Consider the following 25785-nt stretch of genomic DNA (forward strand, 5'->3'; position numbering starts at 1 on the left):
TCTTTTGTTTTTACAATGCATATATTTGTAATAAAAATAAATATAAATTGAGCACTGTACACTTTGTAATCTGTGTTGTAATTGAAAACACACTTGAAAATGTAGAAAACATCCAAAAAATATTTAAATAAATGGTATTCTATTATTAACAGTGTGATTAATTGTGCGATTAATCGCGATTCATTTTTTGACTTGCTTGACAGCCCTACTAATTTCATGTAGACCACATTTACCTAGTTTTCTTATGAGAATGTCACATGGGACTGTATCAGAAGTCTTACTAAAATCAAAATATATCACATCTACTGCTTTTCCATACGTCCTTGGCCAGTAACCCTGTCAAAGGAGGAAATTAGGTTGGTTTGGCATGATTTTCTCTTGACATATCCATGCTGCCTATTCCTTATAATCTTCTTATCTTCTAGGTGCTTAAAAATTGAACGTTTAATAATTTTTCCCAATATCATTCCAGGTATTGAAGTTCAGCTGACTGTTCTATAATTTCTTGGATCCTCTGTTCCCCTTTTTAAAAGAGAGGTACTATGTTTGCCCTTCTCCAGACCTCTAGGAATTCATCCTTCCCTCCATGAGTTCTCCAAGATAATTGCTAACAGTTCCAAGATTGGTTCGGCTAATAGCAAAATATTATTTCAATAATTTGAGTAACGAAGACTGGTAGTTAGCAAAATGAACTGAAGACTTGTAAAGGAAAAAGCTTCCCCACAATATCAAGTTGTCTCAAGCCCTTATCTGTTGGTGCAGCCTTGGGATGTAATCTGAACCTTTCAGTGGCCACTTGCACCACCAGGGATTTATATGCTGCGTGTGTAAAGAGGGACTCAGCTCTTTTGGCTGATACAAAATAGCATCTCAGCCCTTTTCAGGGTAGGGGCGCAAGAAGCTGGAGTATGCCAGACCATGTTAGCTGGCTCCATGATGGAGAGCCACGTTACTGGGATGAGGAGTTTGTAAATAATCAAAAAGCCGATGTTGGTATCCTAGACTGCCTGTAGTGGAATCTGGAGGTCATTCCCCAGTCCCTACAGAAGCTCCCATATTGCCTGTGACCGTCAGGCAAGGATGGCCAAGATGGGGCAACTGCCTTGTCTGGTGAGGAAGCTGAAACACCCATCAGTATCTGTGGATCAGGATCAGCCGCCTCTCCCTCATGCTCTGATGGAGCTGGTAGTGTCTCATGGGAGAGGTATGGTGGGACTCAAGGATGGGATGTCCACTGTAGGGACCCCATGGTGTTATAGTCCTTTCCATGAGGTGTTTTTTCAGCCAGAGCTCACAAGCTTTGTCGATTCATGGGGGCAATGAGCAACAGATGCTGCACTTTGCTGAGATGTGCGCCTCTCCCAGATAGCAACATAAGAATGGCCATACTGGGTCAGACCAAGGGTCCATCCAGCTCAGTCTCCTGTCTGCAAACAGTGGCCAATGCCAGGTGCCCCAGAGGGAGTGAACCTAACAGGCAATGATCAAGTGATCTCTCTCCTGCCATCCATCTCCACCCTCTGACAACAGAGGCTAGGGACATGATTCCTTACCCATCCTGGCTAATAGCCATTAATGGATTTAACCTCCTTGAATTTATCTAGTTCTCTTTTAAAACCTGTTATAGTCCTAGCCTTCACAACCTCCTCAGGCAAGGAGTTCCACAGGTCGACTGTGCGCTGCGTGAAGAACTTCCTTTTATTCATTTTAAACCTGCTGAGACAACATTGGTACTTGTCACTCATGGACAAGGAGGGGTGGCAGGAGAGACCATTCTTAAACCCTAGGATTCTGGGCACAGTCTTTGTCCAGGAGGAAAGACTTCCTGAGGCAGGGAGAAACCTAAGTTATACTAACTATGCTAAGACTAAAACCTTAACAACACTAAAATACTAAAACTATTTTAATGAACCTGTAAAATATATTGACGAGAAAGATGCACTGAGAAATCTGAGGACAGAGGATTCTGACCCAGGCCATACAGTGGTAAGATGAAACTGAAGCGACATTTGCCCACACCACCCCTTATACCTTGGTCCGGAGCAAGTGATGTCCGTTCATCCATCTTACCACTGTATGTCCTGAGTCAGAATCTCAGGTGCATGGGTGCACATGTGTATCCACATATGGAATACATATAGGACCAGCACTCAGAAGAACTTCTTGTAGATACTTTATTTGGGAAGATGCAGAGCACCAACACTACTACACATTTGACAATAATTGTAGCAGGGGGACCACAGCATAAAGATAGAGAGAGATTTTACACTGTGAATGAAGGCCACAACCTACCCACCCCACCTATATAACCTACACCATGACTTTCCTTCCCCTTCTGCACACGCACCTCTTCCTCACACAATCACTGCTTAACATTAATAGTTGTGGAAGTTTGATGTAGCAGTGTGCTGTGTTGCGAGGCAGTATTGTGGTAAAGGGAGCAATGGAAGGCTGACATCCCCATTAGGTTATAGTTAAGGTTGTGGTGGATGGTCTGTAGTGTATGATGGATGTGGTAATGGTAAAGGGTATATCTGTGGGTGGAGAGGATGGCATGTTAGTTAGCTTTACTTGTTGTTTCCTTGCTTTTGTGCATAGGTTATGCATGTGGCAACTCTAGCTGCTTCACAGTGAAATTTGTTGTGGATTACTCTCTTATGTGCTTTTAAATACTTAAACAAGCATTTGGAGGGTAAGGTAAGTGATGGGAGAGAAGGAACACAAAGCTTGTCTATTAGCAACTGTTGCCACAAACTTTCCTTTAAGATGAGTAACATATAAAAATAATCCTAAATCCAATTTTTAAAATAAATACATACAAAACTACCCACTGCAGTAGATCTACTCAACATCCATTTCTCTATCAAATTTTGTGTAGACAGAGGTTAAAGGAACTTTCGACTGCTATAGACAAATTTCACCCAGAGCTTAATTTCCTAAACATCCTAGTAAACAGTTCTGAAAAGAAATCAAACAAAAAGTACAGGGGAAAAAAACCTATAAAATACCAGACTCTGGGAAGCAGTCGAATGCAGCATTGTTACATTCACCTTATGCAGAAGGTATGCTCCCAAAGTCACACACCTAACGCCATCTTTTTATATCCTCTCTGTTTACAAGTAAAAAGTACTGTGTCCATCATTTGAAACTAGATTTAAACTAATCAGCTTTCTATCTTGTTTTTCTGGTATCTTGGTGTATCCCTTATTTTTTAGTTCTGAACATATGCATTCCAGGTATCAAGAGTCATGAAGGCAACTCCTAGGTATAATAGCGCAGAACTATTATATATCTTGTCCTTTTCCTTTGGGACATTCCAGTACCGGCCTGTGAGAATAAATCCCTTTCTGTTGCTATGGTAAAGCACTCATCTGTCCTGATCTTGACAGCTTCCCTATTTGCTCTAGCCAAAACTTACTTTAGTGAATGCAATGGGTTATGGAATACTTAGCATAAGTAAGCAGGGTTATATAAAAAGTACAGGCCAATTTAGGATATGTAACTGCTACTATATCACTATTATGTGCTTAATACATACTGGACAGGTTAGGACCGTTACTCAATGAAGGGGGGAAAACAATAACAGAAAATGTGGAAATGGCAGAGGTGCTTAATGACTTTTTTGTTTCGGTTTTTACCAAGAAGGTTGGTGGTGATTGGACGTCTAACATGGTGAATGCCAGTGAAAATGAGGTAGGATCAGAAGAGGCTAAAATAGGGAAAGAAGAAGTTAAAGATTACTTAGACAAATTAGATGTCTTCAAATCACCAGGCCTGATTAAATACATCCTAGAATACTCAAGGAGCTGACTGAGGAGATATCCAAGCCATTGGCAATTATCTTTGAGAAGTCATGAACGACAGGAGAGATTCCAGAAGACTGGAAAAGGGCAAATATAGTGCCCATCCTATAAAAAGGGAAATAAGGACAACCCAGGGAATTATAGACCAATCAGCTTAACTTCTGTACCCGGAAAGATAATGGAGCAAATAATTAAGCAATCAATTTGCAAACATCTGAAGATAATAAGGTGATAAGTAACAATCAGCATGGATTTGTCAAGAACAAATTGTGTCAAACCAACCTAACAGCTTTCTTTGACAGGGTAACAAGCCTTGTGGATGGTGGGGAAGCGGTAGACATGGTATACCTTGACTTTAGTAAAGTTTCTGATACCGTCTCGCATGACCTTCCCATAAACAAACTAGGGAAATGCAACCTAGACAGAGCTACTATAAGGTGGGTGCAAAACTGGTTGGAAAACCATTCCCAGAGAGTAGTTATCAGTGGCTCAGTGTCATGCTGGAAGGACATAATGAGTGGGGTCCCACAGGGATCAGTTCTGGATCCGCTTCTGTTCAATATCTTCATCAATGATTTAGATAATGGCATAGAGAGTACACTTATAAAGTTTGTGGACGATATCGAGCTGGGAAGGGTTGTAAGTGCTTTGGAGTATAGGATTAAAATTCAAAATGATCTGGACAAACTGGAGAAATGGTCTGAAGTAAATAGGATGAAATTCAATAAGGACAAATGCAAAGTACTCCATTTAGGAAGGCTCAATCAGTTGCACACATACAAAATGGGAAATGACTGCCTAGGAAGGAGTACCATGGAAAGGGATCTGGGGGTCATAGTGGACCATGAGCTAAATATGAGTCAACGGTGTAAAACTGTTGCAAAAAAAGCAAACATCATTCTGGGATGTATTAGCAGGAGTGTTGTAAGCAAGACATGAGACGTAATTCTTCTGCTCTACTCTGCACTGATTAGGCTTCAACTGGAGTACTGTGTCCAGTTCTGGGCACCACATTTCAGGGAAGATGTGGACAAATTGGAGAGAGTCCAGAGCATCAAAAATGATTAAAGGTCTAGAAAACATGACCTATGAGGGAAGAGTGAAAAAATTGGGTTTGTTTAGTCTGGAAAAAAGAAGACAGAGGGGACATGATAATAGTTTTCCAGTATGTAAAAGGTTGTTACAAGGAGGAGGGAGAAAAATTGTTTTTCTTAACCTCTGAGGACAGGACAAGAAGCAATGGGCTTAAATTGCAGCAAGAGAGGTTAAGGTTGGACATTCGGAAAAACTTCCGAACTGTCGGAGTGGTTAGGCACTGGAATAAATTGCCTAGGGAGGTTGTGGAATCTCCATCATTGGAGATTTTTAAGAGCAGGTTAGACAAACACTTGTCAGGAATGGTCTAGAATCTAGATAATACTTTAGTCATCCCATGAGTGCAGGGGACTGAACTAGCTGACCTCTCAAGGTCCCTTCCAGTCCGATGATATATGTATAGTGTAGATAATACAAATTGATATTGTGATACGCACACACCCATGCATATATTAGTCAACAATATCCGCACAAGATAATTAGAGTCAGAATAGGAAATATTCAGTAATGAAATACCCAATAATGAACTAGCATATTTTCTCTGATTGTAGAGCATTACATTGACAGCAATAATGAACCTTATTCAAGCCCTCATTCTACAAGACCAATAAAAGAAATAGATTTACTTTTCTATCCAGCATAAATGGTAAATGAAGACCTGTGCAAGAATCCTTATGAATTAAGATGAGAATGCATCCCAGGGCCAATGTCATTACTTTTCTTCTAAATTCGGAGTGGATTCTCCCCCACTTTCACTCCCCTTTTTTGGAGGGCCTAAACTCTGCAGAAGTTGCAACTACACTGGAATGTCTTCAGAGCCAGGATTTTAGTCTGTGAGACAGACTGGAAACCCAGTAAGCACAGCATCTGACTGCATGGAATAGCTGTTCATTTTCAGATGCTGGAATGGGTAATACCCTAAATCAGTTATACAAGGGTTTATAGCTAAAATAAGATCGTAAGGCAACATTACTGTTGTGAGGGAATAAGGCCTGAACATATTGGCTGAATCTAGAGAGAAAATCTGAATAAATTTGAAAAGAACCACTGGATTGAACAGAGAGAAACGTGGCAGGGGAGGGGGGAAAGGGGAGGGGAGAGAGCTAGAGATCACAAGAATGTAACAAAGTACACGATAAAATGTTTAATGTGTTTCTCTGGTTCCTGAATTCAGACTGAGTAATTACAGCCAGTTGAATTCTGAAATTGTACGATGAAAAATGTCCCCATTTTCCAAACCAGCTCTCTGAGTAACATATGCATTATCCTCAGAGATGGGTGAAGGTATTCTTGGCCTATGCCTAGTGCCCTAGTTCCTGGGGTCATATGGATTCCAACAAAATCTCACATTTTGTTTTTGTTTTTAAGTAAGATTGTAGCCCGCATGGGTGCCAAGAAAAGCTTGAAAATGTGAGCTGACTGTAATGCATGCAATGACATCTGCCTGGATCTGCAGACAAGGTCAGTACTGGGACCCCTTGCTGTAATCCCTGCCTTTTAGGAACAGAGGGAAGGCAGGCCCTGCTGCTATACCTGCAGAGAGAAGCGGGTAGCTTGCTACTGTGACACCAAGAGGAGAGAGGGAATGTCCTAGGTTGCAGAGGCTGAACCCCAGGGGGTTGCTCTATTTTGGTGTAGATCAGGGGTAGGCAACATATGGCACACGTGCCGAAGGCGGCACGCGAGCTGATTTTCAGCGGCACTCTCACTGCCCAGGTCCTGGCCACCGGTCCAGGGGGCTTTGCATTTTAATTTAATTTTAAATGAAGCTTCTTAAACATTTTAAAAACCTTATTTACTTTACATACAACAATAGTTTAGTTATATATTATAGACTTATAGGAAGAGACCTTTTAAAAACGTTAAATTGTATTACTGGCACATGAAACCTTAAATCAGAGTGAATAAATGAAGACTCGGCACACCACTTCTGAAAGGTTGCTGACCCCTGGTGTAGATCGATGTGACAGTTCTCCGGATATGCAGGACAGAGTCATCATCTTACCCCCTGCCTCTAGCAAGAGGGAATCTTGCTTGTGGTGGCTAGGTATTAGCTCCCTAATACCATCAGCCCTTCAGCCACTTAAGCCCTCTTCAGCACTGTCTTTGCCTTGCAAGTCAACAAGAAGTGCACACCAGTCCCCAAGTCCCCTTGAACTGCTCCCCTGTGATATCCAGCCCAACACATGGTACTCACAGAAATCCCAGATCCTCTGCTCCCAAAGAAGCAGTGTACCCCAGTTTATCAGATTAGCCTTAAATCACCACTCTTCTGAGCACTTACAATAAAACAAAAGAAGATTTATTTAACAAAGAATAAAGGTTCCACCAGAAACAAAAGTTACAGTACAAAACAAAATCACAAAAGGCGAACTAGGACCTACAATTAACATTACTTTTCTATCTAATAAAATAGGTTTTCCCACAAAGTTCAATCTATTGTAGTGCTGACTGGCTTCCCAGGATCCAGTCTTTCACAAAGCACACCAGCTCAACAAGATATCTCCTCAGTGAATTGATCCAGTGTCTTTCTCCACCCTATGACATACTGAATTAGTCTTTTGTCTCTATTCACAGATGGGGCAATACACTGTTCTAATGTTCCTTTTTACCTCCAAGTGGTTTTGATGTTTATAGTTTATCTTTGGTGTTTTCCCACAGACTTTTCCATGTTGTTGCAGCTGGTGACAACTGAGCAATATATTACATAATCAGCTGGGCGAAGAGGACTGACAACTCCCTCCCACTGGAATGGACTGTCACCCAGTAATGATTCACTGGTGATTCACTTTCACTCCAAGACCGTAAGGGCATAATTTTTAATAGTTACCATATTCCTTAAATATTACCCATACACACCTCACGATTATGAGTATTGATAAACTAAGCTATGAGCTTTCAGTAGAGACCTTACATGCTACTCTTCATGGATAAGTACCATGAAAACAACGTAGTGAGTTTGTCAGGCCTGAGAGAGAAATTCCTTGTAAAGAATGCTGAACCTTTTCCAGGGTTGGCAACAATGGTGCCTATGCATCACAGGAGGTTGCTGCATTTCCTTAATCTGGCCTTGATTGTACTGTGGCTTCACACATACAAACACACATACCCCTTCTTCAGTATGCATGTGTAGCTAGGGATTTAGGGATGTGAAAGAAGAGACGGGAGGGCTGGTGACTTGATTACTAGACAGAATCAGTGGCCATTGTTCCCTTAGCATGAGGGTGAGGAAGCAGAAGGGTCATGGGACAGAACTGATACAGTAGCTGTGGAGTAGCCCTAGGGGAGAAGGTAAATCAGCCTTATGCTCTAAATTTGATTACTGATGCTTAGCAAAGGGGACAAGATTTAGCCCTAAGAATAAAGACAACTGTCATAGGGCAGGAAAATATTAGACCCTCTCTTTGCAGCTCTGTCACCTAGATTATTGTGCTGAACAATAGGCACTTCATTACCAGAAAAACACTGACAAATTGGAGAGTCATCAAAGAAAAGCAACAAATGCTTAGTGTTGAAAGGTCTGATTTATGAGGAAAGATTAAGAGTTAAATATGTATACCCTGGCTATGTGATGACTAAGTGGGGATTTGATAACAGTCTACAAATATCTGATGGGTATGAACACCAATGGAGAGAATTATGTAGTATAATGGAAGTGGAGAGTGTGTGGAGAACTAGGAGTAACAAGATGTGTTTTAAAAAGGAAATATTTAGAGTGAATATCAAGCAAAACAATTTGACTGAGATTATTTTTATTTATTATATATTTATGGTAGCATCCTCTGGAGATTAATTCTTAGGCTCTTTGAATCCTCACAAAGAGAGGTGGTGGGAGCCCCATTGACTGGCACATTTGTATGTAGACCGAACAATAGAAGCAGTAAATATACTGGGAGCATATAGGGAGCAATCCTGCACTGGTAGCAAGAGGGACTAGATGACCAGAAGTGGGTACTCTGATAACAGTAGTTAAAGGAAAATTGCAAAAGTTTTGTTTTTTGTTTTTGGGTTTTTTTTTTTTTTTTTTTTGCTGCTGCTCTGTTATGATGTATAAAGATGGACTCACCCTATGTGTGTTTGACTGCTATGACTTTCATAGAGAGCGCTTTTATTCCAACTTTTGGTCAAGAGTTTCAGAAAAACTGTGTTTGAGAAAAAACCCAAAGTTTTAAGCAGTGCAACTGTCAACTAAGAACATTGAGAGCTGCAATTAAAGTTTCAGAGTATTGGGACATCAGTACCGCCATAGTTCTTCGGTACTCCAGAGGTTCATCCCACAGAAATAAGGATATCAAAACCTGATCATTCTAAAGTAAGACAAGCTAGAAAATATTTTTTTTTTTAGAAACAAATACAATCTTCAAAGCAATACAGTGCTCAAGACCAGTTATTTTTGGCTTTGAAATTCACACTTTATTTGATCATGGTATTTGCATTATTCCCTATTATACACTATACTAGTCTACTATAAATGCCGTGGTATGAGTAGTGTTTACTGTGGTAATGTTATTATGACCCCAATCCTACAAATGCTTAAATACATGAGTAACTTTACGCATATGAATAATCCTGGTAAAATGTAACTATTCACAGCATTAGGGCCCAAGACTTGAATGGTGCTCAATGTACTAGGTGTTTTCCTTTCCCAGAATTTATGCAATGATATTTTTATTCCCAGGAAAAGGAATTTACCATCCTATAAATACTGATTTTTGTCAAAATAATTTCTCTGGTTCACTGATAACAGGATATTTTCAATTTGAAAAACAACATTTTACTTTGATGGAGCTTCTATTTCTTTCATAGCACACCTATCTCCCACGGATACCAAATTCTGCTCTTGATCAACAGGAATTCTTAACTGTGTGCTAAATTCTAAATTTGACAGTGGCAATATTTTCAAATATAGCTGGTATTTGGCTTTAACTGCTAGTTTTTCACTTTTAAATAAAGGTTAGGGTGAAATGCTGGCAACACAGCTGTTAGTCACAATTCTATTGCATATACCTACTGTAATAGGTTTACTAATAGAATGCAACATGCTGTGAGCTGAATCAATGAAAACAGAAAGGCAGCTTTCATTTGGTCACAACAGGACATTTACACGGAGCAATTAAAAAAAAATCCACAAAGAAGAATTTATACTCACCTCTTCCAGTGTGACTACAGAACTTTCAAACACTTCTATTTAAGATGTTCTAAGGCATTCTGATTAAAGTAGATTATACCATAAAATTGTACATTTTTCCTGGCAATGCTTTTAGCTTAGTCTACTGAGTCAATCAAAATCCACATTAATTACAGTCAGATTATTTCTACAATAAACCCACCAAGAACTTGCAGGGGGGAAATGGTAAATGAAAAGTTGGAGGCAGGCAAAAATAAGCTCACAGTCACGGGCACTATAGAATTTAGTGCCCTTTCTGTGTGTCAAGCTGTAGTGGAAGGTCAGTCTTCTAAGGTAGGATTTATTGAGTTATAATCAGCCATTCATTATGGTCCACTAAGATGAATAATATACTTCATGTTTAATGTAGGGGTCAGCAGTCGTTTGTGATACTTGCAGAGTGCATGACAGACAGCTAAATTGAAACTTTAATTGCCAAATATATGGACCTAATTGTTTAATGATGTAAAGTTAATAATTATGATTTTAATAAGACCTCCTCTGGATTAAATTGCATTGATTTAATAGAAAATGTTTACACAGAAAAAAATCAAATAGTACGTAAGCCGTTACAACAACTATTTAAGCATTTTAGGGTGCCTGTTAATGTAATATTCAGGTTGTCCATGTCTAATACCAGTAACAGTTCACACATTTTAGAGAGACACTTTCCAGAGTAGAACGACTTTCAGAAAGATTCTACAAAGACAGAACAGGATGAGATTGGAAATGGGATATAAAACCTTTCACCTCTAGGGCACTGGTTGGAATCCAGTATAATTGGTAATGATTTAAAGCTCTTTTACACATTGGTGGCCTTTGTAAAATGATCTGGTGGTCTCAGCCTAGTTCATAGTACACAGGTGTCCACATCACAAAATCACTGTCACATTTGGCACTAACAAATACCTAGGTTGGCAGTCTCAGCAGAGAAGCCAGGGATTGAATGGATATGCAGAATGAACCATCTTTTCTCTTCTCCATGAGCAATGCCTGTAGTTCAAAGTTAAGGGACAATGACAAGTCAGTTGAGGGAAGCTTCTACTGCTAGTGTTGTAGCCATTCTCTAAATAAAAAGAGGCCTCCAGACTCCAAGACTTTTGGTCTCACACTTATCAGAACAAAATTATTTATAGAAGTTTAGTGAAGCCCCCTCTCCCCTTCAAGTTACACTGGTGACTGTTATCAATATCAGAACCAGTTTGCCTAAGCTTATCTGGTTCCCATGTAGGTTACTCCCACAGATGTCTGTCCCTTTCCTTCTACTTCATTACCATGTGAACCGCTAGAATTTTCCAGACTGCCAGCCAAATGGATGAGTAGGTAAAAGCCCTGTGTGGATGTCCTGTACCATTCAGCCCCCAAAGGTTTAAACTAAAAATAACAGAAGCCTCATGAATTCTGGATTTTCTTGTCACTGCCCCTTTGGTACCAGCCCGAAAGGAGTTTATATCTAATCCTAGTCGTTTCCTAGTAATGCCCTACTGGACATGTGATGAGGTGTCAGGAACATGGAAGATTATATTGGCTCTGTCATGCCAGCTGGACTGGTACCATACACCAGCATGGTTTGGTATGGGAGGAGTTTACAAAAATGAGCAAAGAATGAAAGCGCACTCCCTCTCTCTCATACACACTTTTCTAGGAACCTATTGCTACTGTAAGTGGAGTAACTGGTCATTAACACCTCTCCTTTACCTTGACATAAAGCAGGTTAGAATCCTGACCTGACATATGTCCCCTGGTAAACACATTGCCCTTGTGGTGACTGAGGAGCTGCCACCTAAGTTGTTAGTTGCAAGAGAGGGGAGAAAGTTTCAGAGTAGAGGACTTCTAGTGATGCATATCCTAACAGCCTGTCTCTTTGAAACTCGAAGCAGATATGCTAATTGCAGCAGAGACTGTAAGCAGTCTCTAAAGCACAGTGGTCCCAAACTATTTAGAATTTTATAGGTCAAAATCAACACTTAAAATTCAAGAAAATGATCAACAACTTCCAAATACAGAGCACTGGTGTAATATACTATCTAGGAAAAGCACTGTTTAATAAACAGGCAGCAACTTTTGGAGTCCAAATTAGGGTGACACCTCTCACGAATTGGGCAGAACAATCTCGAAATGCAGAGTTCAAGTCCCAGTCTCAGACTGGGAGACTCTGGCACAAGCATTTGTCTCAGATTCCCTGCTGCACCGCTTTGTGCATGCCCAAGGCTCAGGGGCAGCACCAGCCTCTTCCGGGGGCAGGGGCTGAAGTGGGCCTTAGTCCCCCCGGCGTCAGGCAGCAGTAAGAGCTGCCCAGGGAGCTCGGGCCATTGTGGGAAGGCCCAGACCCTCCACCTGCCATGGGTAGCATGCCCCATAGGGTGGGGACATGGGCTGGGTGTTGCTCTCGAGCCCCCCAGGCCTGGGCAGGTGGTGGGTCTGGGACTCCCTACAGCAATTCAGGCTCCCTGGGCAGCTTTTACCACTGCCCACCTTAGGCTTCTGGCCTTGGGGGGTGGGGAGTTGAGGTGGGCAGGGCTCCTGCATGTGTCCTGCTTTTGCCTTTTGAAAAGGTGGTCACCCTAGTTCAAGTTAAGTTCCCAAAGGGTGTCAAAGTGTTGTCCCACACAGAGTACATTGCAGTAGCCTAATCCTATATTAAAAGGTAGCATTTCTGCCACAGCACATGCCATCTCTGAATTCTAATTTGCAAAACTGGCAACTGGATTTTGCAAATGTTGGACACAAATGATCAAACTCAATTATACAAATTTTCTTTCACTAGTCCTCTATCACTGATTTTGGTTAGGAATTTTTGTTCCAATTTGCCTGCACCTCAATTACATAAAACCTGCTCCTAATTCCAAATCTTTCTGGTTTAGCAAGAAACATTCACCATGAAAGGGCTCTTGTCTCATCGTAGGTTTCCACTGCTAGCCCAATGGCATTCACCGTCTGATTTTCTCAACGCTGTGTCCCAGAGCATTTGAATGGTTTGTAGCTCTAGTTGTCAAGAAAGCATCCTAACTTCTGGAACCAATGGGTTAAGGTCAAAAGCTCATTGTAAAGTCACATTTTAAAAGGAAAAGTTTTTCTTTCTTTTTAAATGCTTTTTTCAAAACAACATTCTGCCTACAAATAAAGCTTTTACAATTTCTAGTCTCCTTCTTTAGGAGCCGACCCTGCTTTCCTGAGTGTGGCCCTGCTTTCTATCATATTAGAAAACTGAGAGGGTAGCTTAAGATCTAGTCTAGTGGTCTCGTATAAGCTGTGCACAAGGAGCTCTTCATTTGTGTGTGTAATCTGTTCTATTACAGAAGCTGAACGGCAGCTTCCTGTTGAATAGAAAAAACAGTGCATCATCGATAATTTATAAAACCTGCCAATTGCATCAGCCTTATCCTGTGGCATGTATTCTACTTAAGAAATGTCACATATGATACCTCAGTGATAGGTGCAATGACTATTATTGTCTGTAAGTGACCCTGTCCTGGCATCCATTTCGTTGCTATCAACAATCACTTGAACATTTAAGATTTTTTAGCTGACAGCATCAGCGGTTATTCTTTTGTTGTTAGACTCTTGCTGTTGTCATGGAGACAAAAGAACAGCTGAATAGTGATTTTCCTTCATGAGAAATGCTTCTTCTGTAGTAGGAGATGCTAGTCACTGTGTTAGCACACAGTCCAGATTGATCTGAAATTATAATATATTGAATTCTTGAAACAAAGCTTCACTTCACTTCTTTAATATTGGCTTGTGATTCCTCATATTGGCCATTCTGACACTGACCGTAAAATAGTGAGGGCTAAATTGTGCCCTGTCCCTTTGCAAATTTAAAGGATGTGGGAGGACAGCCTTTCCCTTCCTTGTGCAATAACAGTCCCTGCACTCAGGGGAGCACAGGTTATCTTCCCTCCTACTGCCTGCAGGGTACAAATGTCCTCAAACGAGGAACAGAGGAGGCAGGTCCATGGCTCCATCCTTCCAACAAATACAGAGTGCTGACCAATCAGAGAGAAGGGAGCATGCTGCATCAGCCAAAGGAATGATACAAATTGCACTTTTCCCCTCTTCAGGTGAGAGCCAGTGGAGACACTGTCCCTCTCTAAGCTCCCATTAGGGCAGTGCAGCTCCACACTGTCTTCAACACAAGCCTTTCTACAAAGTACATAATCTACTCACTAAGGGCTCAGTCCTCAGCTCCCATTACAATCCGTTCACTCCTATGCTCAAAGTTATGCACATGCATGTCCCTTGCAGCCAATGAGAATGAAGGCATTCACACTTTTCAGGAAGTTCAGCACCTTGTAGCTTCAAGTCCAAAATGCGTAGAGCTGCCCCCCTCACCCCAAATAAGTCCTGAATGAACACAAACGTGAAACCATTGTAGCCACCTCAAATAGTTGTACGAACAGGCTGATAAATGGGGCACACTTTAATAGAACATAGGGCCTTTTTCCAGCTTTAGCCTATATTGCTGGTTAATGTTAGAAGTCTAATAGAACAGGATTATTAATATTTGTATTGTGCTAGCACTTATAGGCCCTGATTAGGGATCAGGACCCTATTGTGCTAAATGCTGTGCATGCACACAATGAAATGGGCTATGAACAATGTATTACCAGCAGTTACAAGTTACCACACAGGTCCTTCTAAGCAAGCACACTAATTCTTAAGGTAAAAGCATTGCAGAAAAAATATAATAAAAAAAAAATCAATAAACAGATTTAAACATACACTAAACAAACAATCAGTCTTATGGGGCTCTGGTAGGCTAAAGTCTTTCCAAACCTGCTGCAAAAGTAGGCCCCCCCCCTTTAGGACAGAAGGTACTATCCATTTGCTGGATCTGAATAGTTTAAAATCAACCTTTTTATATTAAAAGTTCTCTCTTTTTCTGTTGGTCTCTGGAATACTGAGTCTCAACCAGTATATGCAAATCTCTCTGGGGTGGTACCTCTCTGGAGGGATTTACAACCTAAGTGATTTACCTTAATCACCCCACACTTTTTTGGTTCCTGGAGGAGCTGTGATAACCCTCCCCACTGGAGCTGCATGCAGTTCCCAGCCCACAGTGATACATAAACCATTCATAAACTTAGTACAATATGGTCCTCAAGACTGGTCCAATTTTTTTTGTCATTCTTATGTTATATGCTGGGATTATTAGCACATAGCTGATGTCATGCAACACCCCATTCTGTAATGTCGGACTGCTATGGTGATAATAATAAAAGCTAGGCATATCTTTGAGAGAGGAAAACTTCAGTAGTAAATCACAGAATCCCTAAGACTAGAAAGGAACTCGAGAGGTCTTTAGTCCAGTCCCGTGCACTCAAGGCAGGACTAAATATTACCTGCCAGGGATGGTCTAGATGTTTGTCTAACTTGCTCTTAAAAAACTCCAATGATGAAAATTCCACAACCTCCCTAGGCAATTTATTCCAGTGCTTAACCACGCTGACAGTTAAAGTTTTTCCTAATGTGCAACCTAAACCACCCTTGCTGCAATTTAAGCCCATTGCTTCTTGTCCGATCCTCAGAGTTTAAAGAGAACAAATTGTTCTCCCTCCTCCTCGTAATCACCTTTTATGTATTTGAAAACTGTTAGGTCCCCTCTCAGTCTTCTCTTCTCCAGACTAAACAAACCCAATTTTTTCCAAACTTCCCTCATAGGTTATGTTTTCTAGACCTTTAATCATTTTTATTGCTCTCCTCTGGACTTTCTCCAATTTGTTCACATCTTTCCTGAAATGTGGTACCCAGAACTGGACACAATACTCCAGTTGAGGCCTAATCAACGCAGAGGAGAGCAGAAGAATTACTTCTCGTGTTTTGCTTAAAACACTCCTGCTAATATATCCCAGAATGTTTGCCTTTTTTTTTTTTTGCGCAATATTGTTCCACTGTTGATTCTCATTTAGCTTGTGATCCGCTATGACCTGTAGATCGCTTTCCACGGTACTCCTTCCTAGGCAGTCATTTCCTATTTTGTATGTGTGCAACTGATTGTTCCTTCCCAAGTGGAGTACTTTGCATTTGTCCTTATTGAATTTCATCTTCTTTGCTTCAGATCATTTCTCCAGTTTGTCCAGATCATTTAAAATTTTAAACCTATTCTCCAAAGCACTTGCCACCCCTCCCAGCTTGGTATCGTCCACAAACTTTATAAGTGTGCTCTCTGTGGCATTGTCTAAATAATTGATGAAGACAATGAACAGAACCGGATCCAGAACTGATGCCTGTGGGACCCCACTTGATACGCCCTTCCAGTTTGACTATGAGCTACTGATAACCGTTTTCCAACCAGTTATGCACCATCTTATAGTAGCTCCATTTAAGTTGTATTTCCCTAGTTTATGAGAAGGTCAGGCCTTCAGTATCATTTCAGTATAAGTAATCTTAATATTATTGGTAGTTTAGCCACTTTGCTGCCAAACATTACAGGTATGTAACAGAGTCCACTCACCACTATACACCCCCCTTTGTGGCCAGGCACGGCACAGCAGCTCCTCACTGGGCTAATGCCCCCTGTTGACAGTCGCTCCAGCACCATGATGGTTTCTCTGTTAGGTAACTCGGTCCTCTGGCCAGGTCAGTCTTTAGTCCATCCTTCCAGGGTTACACTTGTCCAAACTATAGTTCAAAACTGTCCAACAGAAACAAAAAGCTTCCATCCTCTCTGGGGCTCTTCTTCAGCCAGGGCACATTCAGTCTGCAGCCCACTTGCTCGGCTTAACTACCCTCATGAAAGGCACATAAGAAAAGCTCTGTGTCGACTCTGTGTTCCAGCCCAGGCCCTGTACTGCACAACTAGGTCAAATCCTCTACCTGTATTGCAGTTTTTCCTGGGCCACTTCCTACCTCACCTCTTCTCTTCCTTTCTGGGTCTCCCAATGTCTTCCCTAGTTATTTAGAGTCTCTCTCAGGCCTCCCTTCCTGGACAGCTTTCATCCCTGCTCATTTAGGGTCCTGTAAGAACCTTCTTGCTCCCTGCAGTCTCTTTCCCTCCAGCCTTTCCCCAGCTGGGCCCCCTCAGCACTTCAGCCTGTACAAGTTGCAAGAAAACAGCCTGGGTCTGCTGTCATCACACCAGGTACCGCAATATCTCCTCCATCTTGCGCTCTGCTGCTGCACTATTATCACTTCCCTCCTTGACGGGAAGAGGGTTCAGATGTCCTGCCGACTACCTCAGTGTAACAGGGTTGGCCAGCACCCAAGCACCCTTTCATGGGCAGGGGTGCCTCTACAGTGCTCCAACACGACTGTCTAATTCATAGAGTTCCTTAAACTCAAGACAATCCAAAAGAAAATAAAACATTTCCCCACCTGGAGTCCAATTTATTCAGACTTCGAGTAAACGTTGACCCACCAGGCCCCAACCCCAGTTCATTTTCATCTCCTCTTAGTTGGGGGAGAGCTAGGAACAGTTTAACATCTCATCAAGAACCAAATCCTACTCCTTACTTCTCCTGCTTTTTCAAGCCAGCTACTGCTCCTCGGGCTTCTGTTTGCTGAGTATCCCCCTCCTTACCTGCTGACCTTTATAGGGAATTTTCTGGTCCCACTTAGGTGGGATTCATCCTGTAATCCAGGCTGTTTTAGCCCCAGGTTCTCCAGGCCCTAGGGCAAGCCACCCTGTTACACAGTACATCCAGATAGGATGCACCCACTATGTTTCTAAAGCACTGCAGATACTTCTCAGCAGAATGCATTCACTGGATGTTGCAGGTATACTCAGGAGGAACATGCCTGTTGTACCCCTGAATATTGCAGCATTACCATGCATCTGCTCTGCTGCAGACTGGTACAGGTACATCTCTGAAGAATGCACCTGCTGTACAGCTGAATGGTCTTGGTGCATCTTGACATACTCTTTGGTAATGAAATGCTAATGATGAGATCAGCACACCAGGTGCAGGATAAAGACCAGCAGCAAAAGGCTGTCAAAACTAATTCTTATGGATTTACTCAGGTGTCTTCATATTGACACAGTACCTGCTTCTGTGTAATGTGTGTGTTTAATGGAACGGATCGTCTTGATGTAAGTCTAATAGACTTTGCTCCTTTAATTATTTCAAGTGACAGCCCTGAAACAAACCCTCAAACACTTATCTCTACAGTACCACCAACTGGCCCCAATAAATCAATGGTTGGAAAATACAGAGATTCCTTTGGCCTGCTTCACTTAGTTCATGGTTTTTAACTGACTAATGTGAAGTGTTTGAACTGATGATACCATACACACATGCAGAAGCTAAATATTAATGAACAGAACCCTCAGAATATTAACAGAAAAAGTCTGTCTGGTTCAGAGCTTTTCATAGTCTGCTTCTCATGTTTGAAGTCTTCTGTCGCCATAGCTGGAGATTATATACCTATATTTTATTTTAAAAACACACAATGCCTATGGTTTCATACATTTGCTGTTCCATGCAGAGGTATTTCTGTGTAGAAACAACTTTTTAAAAGAATGTCTTTTTGTTATTATGAACAAGTCCTTTCTTTACTTCTTTGAGTAGGTGGGAGTGGCAGGGGAAAAAGGTGACTTCCTTAAGGGGCACTGGAGAATTGCATCTCATCTTGAATTGTGCTACTAAAATATTTTAATTACAGCATTTCCGAAACATACACCTGTAGTTCTGCTGCTGAGACATGAGGTACAGGATGCAGACGACAGAAACAACAGCAATATCAAGATAGGGAAGAGGAAAAAAAGAGTAACTTGACCAAAAGAACAAAAATCCTATTCCAAATGAGCTCCCTAAGTACTTCTATTACTCCAATCACCATTCCTCCTAAGCAGGTCCTATTTTGGACCTATCCAACTAAGGAAAGCCTTTTTGGAGGTTCGCAGCCTTTTCATTCTTCCCAGAAGATAATCAGCAGAAGAGAAAGCCAACTCTGTAAAGAGACGGGGAGTGCTGCACAGACACAGTGCATCTTCCACATCATCCCTGAGGTCTATATGAAGCAAATTTATGGATTAGCCCTCAAGGTACTTTTTTCCCATTCTCAAGAACAAAGATGTAGCTTCTTATCTTCTCTCTCCCCACTATCCAGCCTGAAGAAATACAAAGGGGATAGGAGGCAGGACAGCCCACCTACAACTACGTGGCTCAAGGCGTCAGCTGAATTCTGCCAGGGCCGGCTCCAGGCACCAGCCCACCAAGCATGTGCTTGGGGCGGCGCCCCGGCCGGTCGGGGAGAGCGGAGAGCCCCGGCCGGGCTCGCCGCCCTCCCCCCGGCGCTCCGGCCGGTCGGGGAGAGCGGAGAGCCCTGGCCGGGCTCGCCGCCCTCCTCCCAGCGCTCTGGCCACCGGGGGCTCTCCGCCCTCCCCCCAGCGCTCGGAGGGGGAGGGGGGGGCGGCGGGTGGCTTTTTTGCCTAGGGCGGCAAAAAAGCCAGAGCCGGCCCTGAATTCTGCTCAGTTCCTTGGACAGTTGGGTTTGGAATGCCTCCTATCCCAGCAGAGAAGAATCACTTTCTAACCACATTTTTGAAAGTAAGCACAGGTGGAGAGGAAGTAAAATGGTCCAGCACTGAGGGAGGGTTGAGATTAAATCGATATCCACAAAAGGAGTACTGGACCAACAAGGAGGTGGGGTTATTTCACAAAGGGATGACAGAGGAGAAGCAGTTGACACTGAAAAAAAATCCAGATGGTACCAAAAATAAAATAGCCAACGGTTTAATTTTAGGTTGGAGATTATAATTGAAGGTCTTTCAACTGTCAGTCTAAGTGACTACCACTCTTAGTGAGACTTAGAGCTGAAAGAAATTCAAATAAAACAGGCCCAAATAAAAAAGATGAGTATACAAGGTATAGTGCAAATAAAGAACAAACATATAATTTGTTAGAATGGTCCAGATCAGGTTACAGAGGCGAAGAACCATGCAGAGAGAGAGAATCTAGCAATTCACAGCAACATGCAGGGACAAGTGGACTTCCTTATTATCTTGGCTACGCTAGCTTAGCCAGTTGCACCTTAGTGAGTTACAAACGATCCTATTCTGTAAGTGCAGAGTACTGGAAGCCTTTCCCTTTAGAGATCTGTTAGCAAGCAGGTAGTCTGCAGTTCAGCTCTAACTATACGCTGTAGCAGCAACAGCTCTAACTCCACAACTGACTCTTCCTTAATGGTTCCCACCATTCCTCATAGGTTTGTTGCCTGTTTGAATAATCACTTCAAGTGTTAGGTAACAAGAACTCATTTATTTCCTCAGTAATCAATGTTAGGTCCTTTATTATTTTCTTTATACAGTATCCTTATTTTCTTGGTGAGCTAATTTGATCAAAAGGTTCCAGTTCTGTCTGATTTGTCATTGTATTATGCAATATTTACAAGATATTATATCTCAAAATATTCAGCTGTTAAACACTGAACAAAGGTTCTGTTGTAAACTCTACCTTTTCTTTGCTCTAAATTACTAGATTTCATCACTACCATATGGACTTCCAGCAAAACCTAAAGGATTTTCTCCTAGAAAGTTCTTTGGTTTTGTTTTATTTTTAAAGGCAAAGACAGTGGCCCAGATCTTAGTTTTAGTTGGACTGTATGCATTGCTGCAGCTCTCTAAGTATCCACTACAAATACATAATATGATTTCTGATTCTTATAACTGCCCCTCCAAAGGAGGAAAATAGATCCCTAAGTTTGTTGACACAGCCGGGGACACATGCTTACATGAATCCTAGCTATGTAAATCAAATATTAGAAGTCTCTAATATTTGTATTTTGTCTATTCTTCTAGCAGCCCAGTCTTTCCTCACCTCTTCTCCAAAAGCTGTTCATTTACTTTTAAGTCAAAGGGCAATTTAAACTCTGTAATGTAACTAATTTTTTTAAGTCTATTGTCAGCTCTTTAAATCTAAAGTGAAACTGAGTCACTAGCATAATACACCTTTAGTTGGAATTTAACCAGATTCCTGGCTAGGAGAAAACCCTACTACTAAGAAATAAAAAGATCATCTCTCTTTCACTAACTGATACCGCTATTAATGACTGTACTTAAATGTGGACTCAAAAAGTAAAATGATACTGTTATTAATGACCCTGCTGGAGCAGTCAGCTAAAACAGTAAACAGACACCCTTCTCAGATACTAAAAATAACCCTTCTGCTTCAAGAAAAACTTTATCATCATATAAAAGGTATTCTAAATCACCACATCTATTTACAAAGAAAAGTAAATCACTAAAAATAAATCTAAGCTTATTAAACATAAAAGAATAATTAACAACCAAATGGCAAAATGTCATCTGCACAACCTAGTAATAAAGAGTAGGATTCAGGGAGTGTAGCTCAACTGTAGAGGGAAGCAGGGACTCAAAAGTTGTTATAAGGGAAGTTCTAGTGTTTTTTTAAAAAATGTTTTATTTCAATGTTGTCTTAGTATTTGGTTAAACTCTTAAACCCAATACTGAAAACACGTACACAGTGCATACTACTGTGAGCAGGGCTAAGATACTCGTTGCTATACCCCAGAGTAATGGGATGAAACAAATAAAAGGATAAATTAGGATGAATATTCGGAAAAAATCCCAACAGTAAGAGTTTATAGGCAATAGGATAGTCTCCCTAGTAAAGTTGATGGAAGCCCCATGCCTTGGGACTTTTAAAACAATATTGGATAAAACACTAGACAGTTGTCTGCAGTACATTTTCCTGTATACTGCAAGGGGATGGCCCAGATGACAGAGGTGGAAAAAGACCTTTAACCTCTATGATTGTGATATAGCTTATATTTTCCTAGAACTTCAAAAACATTTATAGAAATATCCATTATTGTTTCATTTTTCTCCATAATTATAAATAATGTGAATGGATACTTCTCAGCAGTCCCATTGTGCAACACAGGACTCAAGATGAAACTCCTATTTAAATGTATGGGAAAATAGGGATGTGCAAAATTATTGTGTATTTTTAAATGGTCTTAATTTAAAGCTGGTAAATGAACCAACTGCAGTTCATCCAGGGACATCCAATCTACTCTAAGTATTTCTCAGAGGTGTATTAAACAGAAGGCTATATACAGTACTACCTTTGATCAACACACAACTTCTACTGACATCCATTTCACTTCCATGATGGATCAGACACTATTAATATTAATTATGATTCCATGCATTTATAATATGCCAATCACTGTAATATTAAAGAACTTTAAATGTTTATCTCTAGGTGTTTAAGGAGTTCAGAGCCACCTTGAACAGTAATCTCTCATCCTCTAAGAAGTGCTCATCTTGGAGGTTTATATGCCCTCCACTTTTGTGTGGGTGGCCCTGAAAAGTTGATTTATTGTTCCACAATAGGAGTTCTTAATAAAAGTTTTATATTAATTATATGCTACTGTCTGAAACAGATGGATCTTGAACCAGTTTACTGAACAAAAATTGCAAATGTCCCTGGAAGAATTAATGTATGCTCTTGAATCTCCTCACATGTAGAATCACATGAACTGTGTCTTCATGAGATTTTAAACATCTTTCAGGTAAATCAGAGATCTAAATCCTAAAACCAGTACTCCAGGATCTCATATGGATTTCTGAAACATTCTGGAGAACTTGGGATTCAAAATTAATGCACAGCTTTCCATGACCCATAAATCTAGATCTTTTTTTCATTTGTGACAGATTACACTGTTGGTAAATTTCCTCATGTTATTGTTTGAAAATACCACTGGCCTAATTCTCTTCTCACATTCATTAGTGAGAATCAGGATTAACTCTACTAACCTCAGCAGGGTGAGAAGAGAATAGAGCAAATGACCAAGCTAGTCACAACACTTTTTCAGCTGAGATACACTCTCACAGGTCTAATTGATTCCTTGCATAGCAGTGCATTAGGCTACTGATACAGAAGTACTGATTTATAGTGGGAATGCTAACTGGCCCTTAACTGAAGAGTCAGCAATTACTGTACTCCTGCTGAAATACATTTAAGGCTAGCTTCTTGTCTCATGGAAATCAATATAAAATTTTTAAGTGGACTTGGTCCTAATAATTAGAATTAATGAAAATATTTAAATATTAAAGGAAATTAAATGTTCAGTATAAAGTACTTCAAATGACTCTCTTAAAAGTGTTTTAAATAGATCATCTTGCATAAATTATAGTAATACTAGTAAAAAGTTGTTGGCTAGGCTAACTTTCCTCTAACTCCTTGGTCCCCCACCAAGCTGATGTTTGCCCTGTCTACTCCATGAAAACCACCCTAACCCAGGATACAAAGGCTCATTTCCTAGCTCAATCAAAGGAGTAATTCTCTCTTCTTGCCCCTCATGATCTCTCTACTGTCTTAAACACTGGTGATCATTCTCCTGTCTTTCACTTGCTCAATACTTCTAGTTTTCATGGTTTTATGGTCTCATGACCAGGTTCTCCTCCTATCTTTACTAGTGTCTCATTCTCTTTTCTCCCATTATTTGTTGGCATGGGGAATCTATGTACAGTTTATAAATTCTGTTGGATACTGGGGACTCTCCATGTGTATCACTGTCAGACTGCAAACTTCATTTTGAATGAGGGTCTTGTTTGCCTTTTCAGCTATCTTTTGCCTCCATATTGAGCTACAACCCAAAACGTGGTGGCAGGAGAAATTCCTTGCATGTCTAACAAAGTAGGTTGTTAAAGTTTAATGATCATCCATTCAAATGGAAGCCCCCTTGGACAAAGAGTTGGTTGCCACCTAGAGGAAACCACTTTTTCCAGTTTGAACTCAAGGGAGGCGGTAACTAAGTAAAGGATCACATGGTGGGGGAACTGGATCACTTGATGAAGCTGATCCCCTTTGTCATCTGCCAAAGGGGCCTGGATGTTATAAGAGAAAGGGGCTCTCACAGGACACTTTTAAAAGGAAGCTTAAAGTAAGAGAATCAGAAGGGCACTGACTGTACGGATCAGAGAGAGACTCTGATCCAGAGGAGAAGCCATAGACAGGAGGGGGGATCCTGGACACCCTAAAGGACTCTTATCTAAACCCAAAGAACTCTCCAGAATAGTGAGGAAGCTGAAGTAAGAAAATGCATATGGTTGTTATTGTTTTTTCTAGTTCTGTATATTTCTTGCGCTAGCTAAAAAAAAGTGACTGGTTTTGGAACATGTCCCTGAAGAAGCAAACTGTAAACCAGAGCATCTACAAGGTGGAACTCTGGAAAAGAGTGTGCTCAAGCAACTGGGGTGTCTATGTGGGATCAGCACTGATCCCAGGGGCCTAGATCAGCGGGACTGAGTCCCAATTCCACGAAGGGGTAAGAGACAGAGACCCTGTGCCCAGGAAGTGCAAGAGAGGCCAAGGAAAGAGTCCGTGCTGAAGCCTACTCTGACTTAGGCATGTCTACACTATAAAAACTTAAGTTATGCCAACTTCCAGCCACTGCAGAAATTACTGCACCAGAGAACACGCACCATTGACAGAAGGAGGGCTGTGTGCAGAGGTTCACGTCCAGACAGCCCTCCTTCTGTCGATGGTGCGTGTTCTCCCTAGGAGCGCTTCCACCAACTTAAGTAGGGCCATTTGGGGAGGTGGGGGGCTGAGAGCCTGGGCTCTCAGCTCAATGCAGCTTTCCACCAGGACCTGGGCAGACCTCCTGGATCCCAGCGGGGAACCTAAGTGCAGCTGGGCTCAGGGAGCTTGCGGGGGGAGCGGGTGCAGCCTGGCTCGGAGCAGGGAGTCAGGTGGGCAGCCTGGCTCCAAGCGGAGAGCCCAGGCAGCAGCCCAGCGGGGATCAGGGGGGCAGCCAGGCTCTAGCTGGAGCCGTGAAATTGACAAGAATGGCAGGCAACAGCCGATGTAAGAAACCCGCAGTGTCTACACTGACACTGCGTCACCCTAACTACACCAACATAAGTCCTACGCCTCTTGTTGAGGTAGTTTTATTATGTCAGCACAGCAGGGGAGTTACATCGGCAGGAGGAGCATTTGTATGTACACCTCCACCGGTTTGTCAACAAAAGCTAATTTTTTTTTAAGCACACAAAACTGTGTAATGTAGACAAGGCCTTAGTTATGGACATTAGTCCAAACATAAAATGTATAGATCTTTTTCTTAGATTTTGTACATCTATCCAGAACTGTCTGGTTAGATTTTAAATAAATACATACATGGAGATATTGAGTTTAATTTTTTTATTATTATTAGACATTCTGTTGAGGCTTTCCTCCTTATATACTTTAAAAAAACACACACACACACACACACTAAAAGCCAGCCTCCGAAAAGAAAAAATAAGTTTCTTTTCCATTAAATACCAATTTGTGAGTAATTTTGCTATGAACATGACACTGTAATGAGAAGCTTGTTAAGAGATCATAACTTTTGCCCATCAAACCCAGTTTGGGACATTCCTTATTTCTTCTATTATGTGGCCACCTGTCTAGTCTGGGAGTTGGCAGTGGACTTTTTCAGGGAATAGGACAACTATTTTTAGAAACAATCTAGATATTTCTATCTACTTTTCAACTAAGACATGACTACATTTAGGCAGGAGCCTTACTGTGTGGTATCTGAAGCCACAGTAGGGCTGCTAATGGTAGCAGCAGCAAGCTGACTGGGTTTTCTCCCATTTAAAACAAAAACAGAAAACAAAAAGCTATCCATTGTAAAGTCATTCCCAAATCCATGGCATCTGATTAAATCTCTAGCCCCGGCAAACCATGTGAACACACACAAAAAAATTTATTGTTAAGTAACACTGGATTTTCAAGCTGCTTTCAAATGTTTACTTGTTAAGGC

At 41.2% G+C, this 25785-nt stretch overlaps 1 protein-coding gene across 4 annotated transcripts in view; it reads right to left on the bottom strand.

Annotated features, from left to right (window-relative positions):
* Nucleotides 1–25785, bottom strand: part of ZNF385B (zinc finger protein 385B) — a 230306-nt gene that overhangs the window by 119514 nt on the left and 85007 nt on the right. Inside the window, exon 3 of one of the 4 annotated variants that reach the window (XM_065413604.1) lies at nucleotides 12403–12453. The exons of the other annotated variants lie outside the window; for them this stretch is intronic. Coding sequence (XP_065269676.1) covers nucleotides 12403–12453 — 51 coding nt within the window. The remainder of the gene's footprint in view (nucleotides 1–12402; nucleotides 12454–25785) is intronic. 4 annotated transcript variants of the gene reach the window in all.

This window comes from Emys orbicularis, chromosome 11, assembly GCF_028017835.1.
Source record: "Emys orbicularis isolate rEmyOrb1 chromosome 11, rEmyOrb1.hap1, whole genome shotgun sequence".
In the NCBI taxonomy this organism is placed as follows: Eukaryota; Metazoa; Chordata; order Testudines; family Emydidae; genus Emys; species Emys orbicularis.